Source organism: Spodoptera frugiperda, chromosome 3 (genome assembly GCF_023101765.2).
Source record: "Spodoptera frugiperda isolate SF20-4 chromosome 3, AGI-APGP_CSIRO_Sfru_2.0, whole genome shotgun sequence".
NCBI lineage: Eukaryota > Metazoa > Arthropoda > Insecta > Lepidoptera > Noctuidae > Spodoptera > Spodoptera frugiperda.
Window position 1 is genome coordinate 3516619 of NC_064214.1, and position 16669 is coordinate 3533287.

General features: G+C 33.2%; 3 protein-coding genes across 4 annotated transcripts in view; 2 read left to right on the top strand and 1 right to left on the bottom strand.

The window, feature by feature from the left end:
- LOC118274090 (tyrosine-protein phosphatase non-receptor type 9) overlaps nt 1–9640 on the bottom strand; it is a 46445-nt gene extending 36805 nt beyond the window's left edge. The window contains exons 1-4 of one of the 2 annotated variants that reach the window (XM_035591453.2): nt 3762–3873; nt 2207–2399; nt 1763–1984; nt 1345–1434 (exon numbers count right to left, since the gene is read on the bottom strand). In XM_035591453.2, coding sequence (XP_035447346.2) covers nt 1345–1434; nt 1763–1984; nt 2207–2275 — 381 coding nt within the window. In that variant the 5' untranslated portion in view covers nt 2276–2399; nt 3762–3873. Of the gene's footprint in view, nt 1–1344; nt 1435–1762; nt 1985–2206; nt 2400–3761; nt 3874–9560 lie in introns of those variants that run through there. The other variant, XM_035591454.2, reaches the window with a different exon arrangement.
- Nucleotides 9641–9927: 287 nt separating this feature from the next.
- On the top strand, nt 9928–10915 carry LOC118274092 (39S ribosomal protein L23, mitochondrial). Its single transcript, XM_035591456.2, has 3 exons — nt 9928–10092; nt 10279–10558; nt 10681–10915. Exons 1-3 carry the CDS (start codon nt 10079–10081, stop codon nt 10837–10839), a joined length of 453 nt encoding a protein of 150 aa, XP_035447349.1. The 5' UTR covers nt 9928–10078; the 3' UTR covers nt 10840–10915.
- A 4947-nt stretch (nt 10916–15862) lies between these two features.
- On the top strand, nt 15863–16621 carry LOC118274091 (mitochondrial import inner membrane translocase subunit Tim29). Its single transcript, XM_035591455.2, has one exon. The coding sequence runs from the start codon at nt 15978–15980 to the stop codon at nt 16539–16541; it is 564 nt and encodes a 187-aa protein (XP_035447348.1). The 5' UTR covers nt 15863–15977; the 3' UTR covers nt 16542–16621.
- Nucleotides 16622–16669: the final 48 nt, after the last annotated feature.

Here is a 16669-nt window from a genome sequence, read left to right on the forward strand (position 1 = left end):
TACTATGCAGAATATAATGTAAAACACAAAGGATGTTTTATTACTGTTTCTAAAGGAAATAATATATAGAAATTATGAAAATGTGTTTATTTTCCTTAATTAAAATAACAATAAACTATACCGATAGAAAATTGAAACCAATAACATTAATTAAACAAATAAATGAACAAAAACACGTTTATTCCAACAATATAAGTACCTAAGTTTAAAAAATCCAATATTCTGCTGTTCATGATGAGTTGTTATTTGTTTCTCTTTCTCTCAACACTTTCTCTCATTAACAGACCGATATCTACTAACTACTGGAACGAAATATGAATACTTTAAACGTTAACGTATTTTTTCCGCGACAATTTCAAGGCTAATTCCATGAAGAAGTGAAAGCAAATAATATCAATTTCAAGAAAAGCGTTAAGTACCAATACAATAATAACAAATCAGTGAGTAAATAATCTTAGACTAATTAGGTTGCTACGGAATATATATTATGGTAGATATGAATGCAACTATACGACGAGCTTACTCAACTAGTATCAAGCCACACTAAGAGCTCATAGGCATGAGCAGCTTGAAATTAGTCGCGCTCGACTGGTAACAAGGTCGCTACGTTATCTAACAATTACATTAGTAAGCCGTACCTTTTAATTAAATTATAAAGTGTCATCATAATTCGTTCAGCAGTTTTTGAGATGATACACTAACATATGTGAATCTAACTTTCATGTATTGTGCAAGTACGAGGTTAGCGACATCAAAACAGTCACGGAAGATGAGTAGTGTAATCCATACGATTGTGGCTACATAGTGTAGAAATACTTAGTTCATAAAAACAAAGTGGACATTGATATCTTGTAGTATGTATACGTAGCTGTGATTTAGGTAAAGTACGATGGACATAATATATATTAATATACTATTTTAGTTACATAGAATTAAGTAATTAATATGTGGTTTAAACTGTTTTATACCAAGTAAAAACACTATGATTCACATTACATTTTAAACAATAACATAAAGTGTCATAACCACATTTATTGATGTGTTCATTTCAAAAGTGCCTGTAATGAGACAGTGCTTACACACATAACAATGTGTAACAAAAGCTTATTTAAGTGCTCAAAGCAAGTTGCTAGTACAAGTACATTATTTAACAAGCAGCTTTAAATCACTGTAATCTAATTTGAAACTGTGTGATATGATTACATGTATACTAGGAAAACACTCATGCTTTTTAACCACATATCATTTTTCCTCATTGGGTATCCATAACTATTATAATAAAATACGTTTTAACACCATTTTATCTATTAATAAATTTACCTGTTTGTTTATAACATGGTTTACCTGTAATGTTATCTGATGCGTAGTCTGCGTAGGAAAATGTTTGTTCGCGGTGAAAACCGCGATGGCAGCACCGGTCGCATCTCGCGTTGGCTGCAAAAATAAATTCAAACAATTTATCTCAATTACACCGAAGTAGGATTTTTAAAGCCAAAAAAACAATCAATAAAAATAAATTAGCTCTCGGTCCCTTAGACCTTGGTACATTTCAGTATTTTCCTGTTCTATTATTATGATTAAATAGGTATACTATATGTATACCCATTACGTAGTCAGTTTAATATAGGATCATTTCAGCTTTCAGTTATTTGTTCTGATTTTCGAGTTTCTTCTCAGTTTGCTCAGCGTTGATATCTCTTGATATTTGTACGACCTAACTAAAATATAACTAGATTGTTCAGTTTATATGAAGATCGCTTACCAGTATAGTAAATTTCCCTGTTTCTAGTTCAGACTTGAGTGGATCTTCAAATGGCTCGAATTTGTTGAGGCCCTCGCGGCGTCGTGTGGCTTCGTGTTGTCGCCACAAAGCGTGCGCACGCGCCACATCGAACTTCCGCGCGAGCAAGAATTTGATCGCTGTGGCTCGCGACACACACGCCGCCCCCGATTCACTCAATGCGTCCAAAAACGCCTTCGTCGCCTGGAAACACAACATTTAATTAATAATAACATTTTCAGGCAAGCATATAACATAAAGTCAACAAAATACAGAAACATAGTAATACAATGAGGATTTTTTATAGGAATTTAAAATAATTGGATTTATTTTAATAGACATTTGACTTTAGGAGATATTTGGACTTTCTGAATATCTTTTGGACATACACAACCGTGAATATAAAATGAAAATTATTGAATGTACCCGAAGGAATTTAAGGAAGCTCTGGATGATCGCGTCCTCCCACTTGGTTCTTCTACGATATTGATTCATTATTACTTTATGCAGCGTTGTTGTTTATTAAATAGCACTTGGGTTTCACCATTTCGTCACACTTTCATTGTGACAACTTATAAAGTCTCGACTCAGGGCGAAACTATCTCGTCCAATCGAACAACTGAATTCAAGTTACAATTTACAATATTGCAAAATATTAGAAGTCCAAAAGCAGTTATGAACTTGTGATCTTTGCATACGCATGTATATCTTTAGATACTTAATAGAAGTAACATTTACAATAATACGACTAAAACACGAGTATGTACGACTCTGATCCTACCTACTACATACAGTGTAGTGATTAGAACAAGATTGACGATTCTAAATCCAGTAAAGAGCTCAGTTACATCCTGAATCAATTTAATCAAGTTTACAATAGCATTATACAATCTGAATGTCGAGTTCTATTTTAGTTTAGTAGTATGTCAAGAGAAGACCGGATTAATTAGAACGTGCATGGTACAAGTGTGAAGCGTACGTCGGGTATAAGAGGCAATGGAGGGACACTCAAGCCCTAAGCGGATGGGATGCGACGCGAGTGTGCGACTGTTGCATATGTATATCGATGCAAATAAGACGGGTACAACGCGGCGGGTTAATTCTTCCGGGATGTATTTCCTGTGCGGGCGCGGATGAACCCGGGCCCCAACATTAGTATGAGTGGGCACGCTCCACGCATAACACAACTTTGGAGCCGTTTCACATTACGTCACGGCACCACAACACATGATACACTTATTGGTAACTCGCACTTAGCACACGCTCGTTTAACTATAACCGTAACACGTTCTCTAAATTGTAGTAACGTAAATTGTAGCAACTTCTTGCAGTTTATACGATTACTTAATACCCGAACACAAGCTAAACACTGAAATGACCAAAAATCCGAAAAAAGTTCTATTTCAGCAATTCATTCGTGATATTCTGGCTTTTAAGTGCTACAAAAATGACATAATTCACTGACATTATTCATCTCTACAACTTATTATTTTATGGGATTTACAAAAAGCAAATATTTGTAAATCTTTCCTGCTACAACTAAATCAACAAAATACTACTAAAAGTGAATCACAATTCTGTTATTGTCGTTATCAAATAGCTTCTGTCAGCGGCTTCGCCCTTCGAATAAAAAGGAGTGTAATTCCAGACCATAATCTATCCCTATTCTAAATTTCATCCCGATCCCTTCAGTAGTTTTTGCGCGAAAGAAGAAAAACAACAACACAAACTTTCCAATTTACAATATTAATAAGAAGTAGGATAATTTTACAATAAATATTTCTGAATCCTACGTTGTTTCAATATTAAGTCTTCCTCAATTATTCAATTGGTGATTGGGGAGAGACAGTAGCATTAAAACAAAAGAACTAAACAACAGTCACTGGGGTTTACAACGTACAAAAATATTAATTTATTGAATAATAATAAGTTAAAACATTTCACACTGAGTCAATTCTCACAGTTATAATTTATTACACACTTTTTAACTATGGTATACTGGTATTACGAGCGGATCGCGTAACAAATATTAAAACAATGCCTATAGCGTAGGATCGCACGCACGATCGCACGAAGGCAGGCCCGACTTGCAACTGTCAAACCGACTAAAGGTAATTGAATGGAATGAATAACCACAACCGTGCCCAGACCAATCGAATACGAGCGTGTAACAAACACGATAACAATAAATCATAACTACATAATATAGGATAGTAGACGGGATAAAAAAAATAAAAATCTAATTAGTCCGTCAGTTAGAGAATTACAAAATATTAGACACGTATATGTGTAAACAATACTTAGATAATACGGAGTTAAGTTTAGGAGTGGGAGGTCGTTACGTCACGTTACACTATAAAATGTAGTAAATCGTGACGATATTCCAAATTAATGTATCGCGAAGCCTAAAATATTGTGCGAGTCTACAATTATATACAAAATTCTGCCTGGTCAAAGTAAATTACTCACCAAACTATATAAAAAAATATCAGAAATCTATCCGTTAATTTTTGAGTTAATCCCGTTCATGTAAACAAGCAGACGCGAATAGAGGACTTCTTTTTACAAGCTTTCATTTTATATATTTTTTGAGGAAGAATAATGAAAACATGCAATGAAAACTTATCAGATGTGCATAACTTTTATCATAGGGTGATTTGTTTTTTGTGAATGTGTGTCCTTTTATCTTAGCACGATGAACATTTCTGGACGACATTACTCCTGGAAAATTGATATAAAGTACAATCGTGTATCTGAAGTATAAGCTTTGGTAACAAATTAAAATACCACTTTTAATTGTTCGAACTTGTTTGACTACTTTAATGCAACATTTTACTAGCCGGTCAAAATGAGAATAACTAGTCATCAGCTACAGTTGACTGCCCTTTCATAAATAAGAACCGCATAGCGAAATAAAATTCGCGCAGATTTATTTTCGCACCGCATCGCGTCTTTACATGAACGCTCAGATTGTTTATAGCCTGTGCGGATACTTCCATAACATTAAATGCGTTACAGAATTGTGAAATAAATACGTACAAAACAGACAGAAGCTGATTTTGATAGCGAGATTTTTTTCATAAGAATTTACCAAACTGTAACAACCAGGAAGAATCCAGTACAGATTAGATGTCATGTTCCAATTAAATGTGGAAAGTGAAAACCAACAAAACAACTAGGTACCTCCCAAGTGCTAAATAGCTTCGAAGCGTGGCAAAGTCAAAAGCCATTGTTTACAAAGTACTTTGTTGTTTTTCTGCTTCAAAAGTCATCTATGTATACGGCTTTGTAGCGTTTACTTTAACACGATAATTACAACTTTCTTATAATGGAAAATTTCAATGGGATTTCCTCAAATAAACCTGTTCTTAACATGACCTATTATTTTGTACGAATAAAATTGGAAATGTAGATGTTAATCACAAAAATCAGATGTTTCTCCACTCTTCAGATATTAACTCCTCGCTCCTTCTTAATCGGTCTAAGCTCTTCATCGGTTAACGTTCATACGAATACATTATCCATACTTATTAAGTCTAAAATAAGGCTAACCATGAACTCACTGCTCTTATTAAAATCATCTACGTGTTATTTATTGGTTCTTAAAATAGCATTTCTTTGAACAACACCTGGGCAAACCTTAGTTACATGTTTAATTTGAACACAATCTGACGATGTAATTATAATAAACAATTGAAAATACGACATTTTTTTTTAGACCAGGGCTTTTTCATTGAACAAATAAAAACTACACTTTGGTCCGCAAATGAAAAATATTTTTTATTTAATAAAAAGCAGGCAACGCAAGGGATTGAAAATGTAGTAAATTAAAAGGGGGTATTATGTCCGACCTCATCTAGATTCCACAGAGAAACTATCCGACAAGGATACCTTAAAACTTGTGCGGTGAGTTATATCATCATAATATATGGAAACGATTTTATTGTGAGTCATGCGAAATGAATAATCATCATTATACACATTTACATATAAGAATATCTCAACTCAAGTAGGTACCTAAGCGAACAGACTCGGACTTCGTGTCAATGACACCGCAGGGATAAAAGAGATTACAGCTGGACAGCGACTATAGTAACGCTCTGAACCAGATCGCGACTGACAACCGGTATGGTTCCTTGAACACATTGTAGTGAAATGTAAGCGAATATGCTCTCATCCATCGTTATACAAACTCTTTTCCAAGGTACCTAATTACTTATGTATGTTCCTCAACGGTTTACAGGTAAAGCAGAATGATGTCACGGAAAATACATATTTCAGAATTTTTTTTATTAGTAATTTTCAAACTATAATTTATTAGTCCTGAGAACGATCCACGTAATACGAAGCTTATGTACCTATACTGGAAATTTGAAGTGGTTGTTTTAGTACGCTAGTTAGGTAATTGAAAAGGGAAAATTAAGAACAAAAAAAAAAGGAAAACATCGAACTTCCGGCCTCAATTTAATTGTTTGATGGTGACTAAACGGTTGTTCATCAACGTATCCATTATTCCAAGAACTCAGGATCACAAGGCATCTATCGACTACAGGACAGACCTGCGTCCTACAGCACTAGAGTATAGCTACGTCTTCAGGCATGATAACAACTCCATAGAACGACTGGTCATGCAAGGAAAAGTAGAGGGAACCCGATGGGGTAGATCACCTATACGATGGACTGATCAGGTGAGATATTTAGCTCTGCCAAGAGTTAAACGACAGCGAAGGAGAACGGAAAACGGTTGTACAAGTGATTCCCCAGTGCCTAACATTCAAATATCTTACTAGTAATGGCACTTAGAAATATTTTAGATTGTTCTAACAGATGCTAGGTGCTAAACAAAAGTCTCTTGAATGACTAACATCGGTCGGTTCTGATTATGTCACTTTTTCAATTGGTATGGCCCGGGTCCCCAACATTTTTCTCTATTAGTTGGGAGTTAATATTGTTAATAATTGGATACAATTTTTTTAACCCGTTATTTTCGTGTTCAATAAGGTTGTGGGTAAGTACTTAACTACTGTTCGATATTTTTCTACGAATATATGTAATTGTTATCGCAATGAACCGTAAACTGCATAGTTTTGCAACCTAACATGTAGGTTACCTACTCACTAATTCATATTCTAATATTAAATGTTTCGATTACAGAGTATATGTATAATTATTTTATTCTGTATATTTACAACATAATAAGTACCTATATAGGACCGTTCACCTCTTGTTTGGATTTGCTAAATATATTCGCAGATTGTAATAAACAAAAAACCCGAACTTCACGTACGGTACTTACGGTACTTTACAGAGTATTAGGTATAGTATATTAAAAAATCCTACTAAAATTATAATTGCGAAAGTAAAACTAAGAAGAAACATACGATTGAAATGAAATTTGGAACAGTGGTAGATTCTGGTCTGGAATAACACATTAGCTTTTTATCTAACGGGAACACGGGCGAACCCGCTGGTAGAAGCTAGTATATGTGACATTTTAAAAGTAACGCAACGAGTCTGGATCAGAGATGTAACAGAGGCGGAAGTTGGAATCGGTCATCGACCGAGAGATCGATAGCGTATTCTATTTCAGAAGACTGTTAATAAATTGCATACATTCAGTAAGCAGGGTCACAAGGGACTGAAATGTATAACTAATTAAGTAAATATTGTAACCAAGTATTTAATTATTGAGATGTAGTCGCGAGTGAACGCACGCACTTATCTGTGTATTCAAAACTCTTCCGTAAAGAGTAACTATCTGACTGCTGATTGACTGACAGACAACGCACAGCCGAAACTGCTGGACTAAGGAAGCTGAAACTTAGCAGGTATTTTCCTTGGAGAGTGTAGAAGAACACTAAGAGAGGACTTCCTTAAATCCCCACCGAAATAACGGGGATTATCTATTTGTGCGTAAATCTTCGGAACTACTAGTTTGAATTGAATAATTATTTTTGTGTTGGACAGTGTATTTATCGAGGAAGGCAGCTATCAATAGGCGCCGAACAGCGGTTGAAACCGCGGGGGAGTTGATAGTTATAGTATAGAGAAAATCAATTCTCTGGTTCGAGCAGAGATGGGATCAAATAATATGTTTCAAAAACAATCTGAGAGTGTATTATTAATTTCCACTCCGAACTTTGCGTCCGAAATTAATATAATGCAATAAGATCTATTTTTGAAAATAATTTTCAGAGAGTTTTTGTCTAAACGTAGATCGTAGATATTTTACCAATAAATTAGTCCAAAAAATATTTCCTTAAGCTGTTTAATATTCCCTTAATGAATATTATGAAAAAAATGTCATACAAAAAAATACATTTGTAAGATAGACCATACTTAATAAAAAAAATTCAGCAGGGAGTAACTTAATGTGGCAGACCAAATTCTACGCGAGCGAAGCCGCGGGCAAAAGCTAGTACTTAATAAAAAAATAAGCTATCCCTTACTTTTACTAATATTGTTACCATGACATATTGAGGCATGCTAGGGTTTGTTTAAGATTATTTCAGTGTATATAAGAATTAACACAGAAAATTTGTTTACCATAACAGCCCCAACAACTATGTTAGTAGGTGACCTAATTTCAGGGACCACCGGCTATATTGTAAAAAAATAAATTAATGAAGGTGGTTTATCACTTTCAAATACCTACTTTAAGTCACATAATTCATCCAATTTTCTTATATGCAAATATATCAATTAGTCTCAAATATACCTATTTGTGTACTTATCTAACATAAAAAGAAACACAATAAATTGAACAAAAAAAAATCAAGCAAATAATTTTACACCATTTTAATTCCTGAAGGATCAAAAGTGCACATTATATTTTCCCCCTTTACACAATTCAGACTCCATGCTACTGAGAATATATGAAAACTGAAAAAATCTCAATAAGTCTTTCTCTGACCTGGCCAATGACCAATGACCAAATGTAGAAATCACTGAGATAATAAAAAATTACCATTCCTTGTTATAATTTTGGTTTTGAATACATTATTGTATATTTATACCGACTGCCTTACTTGAGGATTAGGTGGTTCCACTTTAAGTATAAGTCATGTATTCAATAGTTTTTGAGCCTAATAAATATTGCTAAAATGTTAGGATAACATTAATATGTTGTGTACCTCTTGAGAAATCAACTAGTGTAACACATATCAAATTATAAAATTTTGAAAAATATGGAGATGTGGTTAAATTCACAACTACTACTAGTGTATTGAGTTAAAGGAAAAACATAATAAATAATAGAATGCCTACCCATTTATCAGAAAACCTACAAATTCTTATGTGATGAAAGTATACTTTGGAAAAGTACTACCAAAGCCTGTATTTTAAGTTAGTTCCTATAAATAAACTGGGGCGGAAATAGGAGGAGCTACGCATATATTGTCAATTCATGTTGACTGTTCAGTACCAAGAATCATTTAGAGCTACGTAGAATAGTTTATCAAGGTATGTAAACGCTGCAAGTTATTAATTTAATGTAGCTTTTCGAACAAATTTATGTTTATTAACGTAATAAGAATGTTGTAAGCCATCAATTAAAGAAATAGAAACTTTGTAACTGTAACAACAAGACACGAAGTAATCAAAACAAACATTGGTGACATGGTAAACGAAGCAAGTTTCAACCCACATCCTTTAAGTAATTCTTGGAAGAAACGTGATTTAAACGTTACCTGAAAAGATATTTACACTCAAAAGGAGTATATACATGCAACATAAACATCCATTTACAATATTAACACAGTAAATTCTTTAAATTACTCACCAACTCTTGATCGGGTGACAGAGCCACCGCCATCTTTGCAATAAACTGACAAAATGACAGCCGAATCTGGTATTGCCGTAACTAAAAACAATGAAGATGGTGATATTTTGCTCCTTTCCACGAACCAGTTTTTTCTTCAGATTATTAAATTTTTGTGTAGAACTATGTAAATACATAGAATATCTAATCTTAAAGGAAATTCTGTCAAGTTTAATTTTATGGAGCTATTCTTGTGACGAAGTTTTATTATGATAATTTTCGGCGAAAATCAATCCGTCTTGCTTGCTCTTGTCTATGGATGGACACAGTAAAAAATATAGATGAAGTCTTTAGTCTAGCCAATGACCATAGTTCAAAAGCCTAGTATCTAATCTAATACTAATATTATGAAATGTCAAAAAGTTAAAAACAAATTTATCATAGTTTCAGGTTATAAATTAATTTCATCGTATTATCGCAAATATTTGAAATAAAATTCATACACATACATATATTTTTAACTTTTTTAGACATACAAAATGTCTACACGTTGGTAAGCACAGTAAATTAATAACAAACATACATATTTATAACAATAGGAGTAAGTCAATAAATTGTTACTTTAAAACGTGAAAATAAGGTTAAATATATTTCCTTTCGTAAATAAACTATAAAATGTTAATTTATATATGATAATACAGTGACTTCTAAACAAGTAACTAGATTATTTGTGTTTCAGGTATCCTATTTATCAAAAAGGCAATCCACAGCTGAGAGTTTTTCTCCCTAATTTCTGGATGAAAATTGTGCAACCCCAGGCAAAACAATTACCAAATGTTGTTCAATTCCATTGCTCCATGGAAATGACAAAATTTGACATAAAAAATTACTTGGAAAAAATATATCACATCCCTGTAGTTGATGTAAGAACCAAAATAGCTATAGGAAAATTCCGACGAGATGTCGGTAAAGGATATGTAATCAAAGATGATGATGTTAAAACAGCTTATGTTGTATTGGTAAGTAGATGCTTGATAAAACTAAGTAAATATTATAACTACACCTTTTGTTCCTGCACAGTTCTTTATAGCTTTATAAACAGACCACAGACAAAATTCTTAACTTATTCTTTCCCTTTTAGCCAAAAGATATGAAATTTGAATATCCAGACATATTTGCCAATAAGAAGGATGATGCAGAAGAGGAACAGAAAGCTTTGGGAGATGCAAAGAAAAACTTCCAAGACTACTTAGATCGCAACAAACACAGAACAGATGTTCCTAGTTGGTTCACTATATGAACAAATATTTGTATTTAAGTTAGTATTCTGTTAATGTAGATGTAATTAGTACCTAATAAATATTTTCTTGAATGTTTTCCCAAATTATTATTTTCTTATTTATTGGAAGAGTAAATAAGGACCTATTATTTTCAATCATTAAACAAATAAATATAACTCATAATAAAGAATGAATAATAATGCACCACGTTTTTATAATTGCTTTATTCAAATATTTGAATCTGTAAGTACAAAAAGCTTGGTTGGAACTAAACCAAACAAGAAACTGCTAAAATAGTTGTTATTAGAAAAGAAATTAACAAGTTTCAATATTTGCCTCTACAAACATTGTCTCATTAATTATTTACATTGCTCAGCAACTCTCCAACACTTATTACTATATGACGGGCAATTAACACCATTAATCAACTAAATAATATTTTTACTCATTTAAATTAACATTTAAATGACATAAAACAAAAATATCTATCATTATGTATCATTATTATATTGTTATATAATAAGCTGCAATAAACTGTTAACTTTATTACTAGAAATTAAATCAATAATGTTCTAGGTAATAAAATAACTTATTGCTTAACATAACAATACTGTTTATTTAATAACTAACATTAATATCAATTACTTATAAAGAATAAAGTCATTATAGGTTCCCAGAATACTCATCCAAAAACATGGAAGAATGGCAACGGGGGCATTCTCCTATATCCAAGAGGAAAGTTACCTGAAACCAAATGATCACTTATTGTAATTGACATAAGAATATAGAAAAGTTTGAAAAGGGAACACCAACATGTGAACAAGACCAATTATTATTAATCAAATTATACTAAAAATGTGGGTTCTTTTTCAGATACAAAACAAAGTTTCATTAACTTATCCAAAAAAAAAATAACTTAGTTATCCATTAGTAGTAGCTGTGCTTTCATAAGCAAACTTTTGTTACCTAAAGATTTAAGTACTTATAGATTATGAAAGACAAAGGAGTTTGTGGTAGGATGACATCAGTCATGGGAAAATAGTAAAAGAATGCATTGTGCTATTCCAAAATAGGTTTAGATAAGGACAGGAAGAACTTTATCCTTGCCCATATCTCGTAACTTGAGAGTTTGCACATAGTTCTCATTTTAATTAGAAAGAATAAGTATTATAGATAGATACTCATTCATCAGATAAGTATTTTAAACCTAAGTACCTACACAGTTGAAAAATTATTCTTACCCGAGGATGCATTTCACATTTTAGACGTATTCTTCCATTACAATAGTAGCCACAGGATCTGCAGAACACAATAGTTTTGTCTCTCTTGCAAGAACATTTCTTTGAATAAACATCTTTTACTTCTGGAACACCGCGTCCCAATCGGTTGGGAATTTTATAAGCTTTTCCAGCAGCTGAAGCCACAACAGGCGAAGATTGAGACTTGGTATCCATCTTTTAAATATTATAACGTAATTTACGAACAAGGAATAGTATCTCAGCTCTTGTGTAAAAGATATTTTATAAAGAGATGACTATTTTAAAATATTTGGCGGGTATCAGCATAAAATGCAGACAAAGACAAACTTATTCCTTTGACATTGACAGCATTGACATATTTCAGATAATTTAAAAGAGAAAAATAAGCTTATCCGAGTTTTCGTGCTAAACAACAATTAACTAAAGAAGACGGATCACAATCCATACAAAATTACCCCTGCCCCACGTCTTATAACAAAGTGACATATCTCAAAAAAAGATAAACTTTTATACAAAAATAGGGCACAGAATGACATGGCATAATTATTTACAACTTCACTTTTTTACACCTTTATATGAAAAATCTGCTATAAAAACAGTTCTCGCGCTGTTATTATAAAATTGATCATAATAGGAGAAATAATAGTAAAATTTTAAAAAATAAGCATTTTTTACAATTAAGGTACCTACTTTTTTTATCAACAATTACCTGAAGATTATGTCATTATTCATAGGTTAGGATCTGATGATGGGATCCTAGAGAAACTGAGGGGAAGTTTTAAAACTCGTAACCCTGCCGTCGTTGCGGCTAGCTATCTAGTGCATTTCCCGAGCTGCTGATCAGCGTTACGAGTTTTAAAAGAAATGCTAGGTAAGCCTAGCGTGATACCGGAGCTCCGGTTCAAAAAGCAGGAGTAGGAACTGGGTGGTTTTTAGTCAGTTAGAGTCTAACACTCCCTCTCGCCTCACCCAAGGCGTGAGAAGTCATTCACATGATGACCCCACTAAAAAAAATAGTAGTGCATATGTTTTTTTTTTTTCGATAAGTATCTATTTTACTCGAGTTCATCGAGTATAATTTGATAAAGATGATGAAATGATCTAATTATGGAGCCGAGAGACTAGAGAACACCTCGAGGATCTACAGCAACGACCCCGTATTTGGGCTTGATGTATAATACCTAGTGCTTGATGCTTGAGGCATACTTAGTGATGAAATTAATTAGGTTGCGTACGACCTATTAATCACTGTTCGTGCCGGACTATATAGTTTCAAGCCACGTGAGGGGCCCATAATCGTGTGTAGCATACGTCAACGACACCTACCAACCTACCTAAGTACCTAATAGACTCACAATAATAATACACAACGTAACTCATAATACAAAACGTAATGTAAGTAGGTACCTAAGTAAAAGTCGTGCCACGTAACCACAGAAATTAGATTTCATTTCGTTCTATCAATTCTATTCCCTCGAAGCTACTTAAAAAGTTAGGTACTTTTGTAAAAATACAAAATATCTACTACAATACAAGTACATGACTATCATGACTACCTACTTATTTAAGTACCTGGTAATTAAAATCAAATTATAATGGGATTAATGAAAACAAGTTAAGCTAGACATAATTATAACGTACACATGTATATATAACATATTTACGAGTAAAACGAGATCGCTGAAAGATTGATCTTGAAAACACTTGCATGTTACTTTTTATATACACGTAATGCTAATAACTTAGTATAATTATGTTAATTGCTTTACGATTGACATCGGGTATATGTGGCCCTAAGATGTTCGTGAAGCACAATTACCTTTATCACAGCAATAACAATCAACATACTTAATTATTATCACTCGCGTATATCTCACCTCACAGGAAGTAATTGTATTGTTTGTCAAAGGTTTCCGTTAACAAAGTATCATGCAATCTATCTGGAGTGTGTATAAAAATGTGTCTAAGGTGTGAGACGTCAATAGTAGTGACCAGTAAAGATGAACAGCTTGTTTTATTTAACGGTCTTTGCTATTTGCCTTGTGGCAAATTGTGGAACGATATTCGCCGTGCCTGCACCATCTGAAGCACAGAAAGATGTAGTGAGCAACCCCCTTTCTTCATATCATCGGGTGAGTTCTAACCTTGGTACCTATAGCTAGAGATGGGTGAATTTTCGGGTGAATACTAAAAATGGATAAATAATGGGTATTTATCCACTTTTTTCGGGTAAACACTTGAGTAAAAACTGATAAATACTCTAAAATTAATACCCATGTATCCGAAAAATTGCCCATTTATACCTTCAGCTTTAAAGGTTGGAACCTCTAAAAAATGAGAGGTTTTTTACAACATTTACTAACTACGCAAGTACGCAAGCAAGTAGTAGTTACAGGTTTACTACACGTGTAGGTAGTTCACTAACTAGCACCAATATTTTTATTATAGTTATGATTTCAATAGATAAGATTAACGTAACCAGTCTTTAGATCGTTACTAAAGGGTGATTACCGTTATTAGGCAATGATATAGGTACCATCTCGATTATTATTTTTTTTTAATGTTTTTCACAAGACTACTTTGGCCACCAACCCGGATTATTAATTATACAGGATACAGGATCTTGATAGTCTAAATAGGTACCTACTATTCATTGAATCGTAAGATATTAAGTAGTATTAACACAATAACATAAGTAAGCCATATATCCTACAGCCTACTTCATACGTCAACTTATATGAGTAAGAACATGAATTTTTTTACAGATTGTTAGAGAAGCTCATGCTAACCCATCGCCAATGATCCTGAAAGAGTCCATGTTTGCCGACAGTTTTTCACGCAAAAGAAGAGAAGCCAAAGGTGGAGGTTCTATGCCGACGAGAAAAGGATAAAGATCACAAGCATTTCACCTGAAAAATGATTTCTACAGCGACTACAGCAATATAAGCAATGAATATTATTATAATTTGTGATTCTGCCTAGTTATTTATCTAGGTAGGACTTCAGCAATAAACAAATGGCAAATTAAAATGTGAAATAACATACTTACCTACTTATTTTTTACCGAAAATTTTATTTCATTCTTAATACTTTAAACCTAATTTATGCAGATGTGTAGGTACCTGTATACATAATTACCTACTTAGACGCCTTAACGCCACTGGAAGAGCTTGCTGTTAAAAGACGTGAGAAGATGAAGACTTCAACACTTAAGAAAAGTTGTTATAATACTTATTTATTAACTATTTTTATACCTGCGCAGGTTTAGTTAGGTACATACATACCTAAATATTTTGAAGTAAAGACCGGGTAGCAAGGCTTACTCTCTGATAAACCGGAACTTTTTGAATAGCAATTTCTTAAGTCTATTCCCACTTTTGCCAAGATTGTAGTAAACTTGTTTCTGTATTCCGTGTTAGTAAACCATTCATGTAGACAAGGCTACCGTATTTTTGCTCACCAGGTGGCACTAGTGTTACACGCGATTGGACGAGAATCTCTTCCTACATTTGCGCCATCTGATCAGAAAAATAACGGTAGCCCTCATTTAACATCTGGAGCTCCCGCTCGAAAAGCAGGAGTTAGGACAGGGTGGTTTTAGTCAGATCAAAGATTATTAAATCTCATTTCTCAATTTTCAGTCATTTTCTCAATAAGTTAAGTGTGCACTTGGTGTGCACCAAGACTTTATCGTCCAATAAGGTCAAAAAATCAATGAGCACGGTTAGAAAAAATAATTATAATTGGCCAGCCAAAATTGCATTGCGGATAAATAATTAAAAAAAAATGGCATTAGCAGCCATGACAACGTCCACTTTTGACAGTGACATAAAGATAACCTAAAAAAATAATATACATTTAGAATTTTTGTATTTTGCTGCACATCTGATACTTTCAAAATGATGAAAAGTTTGAGTAAAGCACCAAACATAGTATCAAGTTTGAAAAATAAAGTTAAGTTTCCTAATAGATTTCAAGGCACCATGTTCAAGAAATGGGCCGAGTACTGGAAGAATCTATTTGCAGACTATCGTCAAATGCTACAAGATTTAAGGACTGATATTCAAGATGACCCAATGAAAGCAATGAAATGGACAGCAGGCTTGGGAACTTTGTGTCTGTTATCTATGAAAAACCCTGACGAACTCGATTTTAAAGACTATCTTAAGCGAATAAACAACGAGACCGTTATGTTAAGCCCCGATTGTCTGAATCCCAAAACAGTGGAACATTTATCGTATCTGGATACATGCTACAACCAGGGCACGATTCATTATAAAAGTTTGGGAATTTTTTCACTCATGTATACAACTGACCTCAATGAATCATGTGATTTATACAAAGCAAAGTGTTCCTACTTACAACCAACCTATGTAAGTTTACCTTCGAAGATTATTGATGTAGGAATAATGGGTCAATGGTGGAATCTTTACATAAAAACTCATAATTATGATGTTAATTAATAAATGTTGTCATGTAGCCTTTATTAGTATATTGTACAGATGTATCATGTTTTAGATTATTAATATAATTTCAATTGTAATATACTGTTTCATTGTAAATATGTTATTTTACTGTGTATTTATCAACT

Coding starts and splice junctions, on each gene's coding strand:
- LOC118274092 (XM_035591456.2), top strand. Junction 10,559..10,680: donor AAACAGCTTATGTTGTATTG/GTAAGTAGATGC, acceptor TTTCCCTTTTAG/CCAAAAGATATGAAATTTGA.
- LOC118274091 (XM_035591455.2), top strand. CDS start 15,978: ATGATGAAAAGTTTGAGTAAAGCACCAAACATAGTATCAAGTTTGAAA.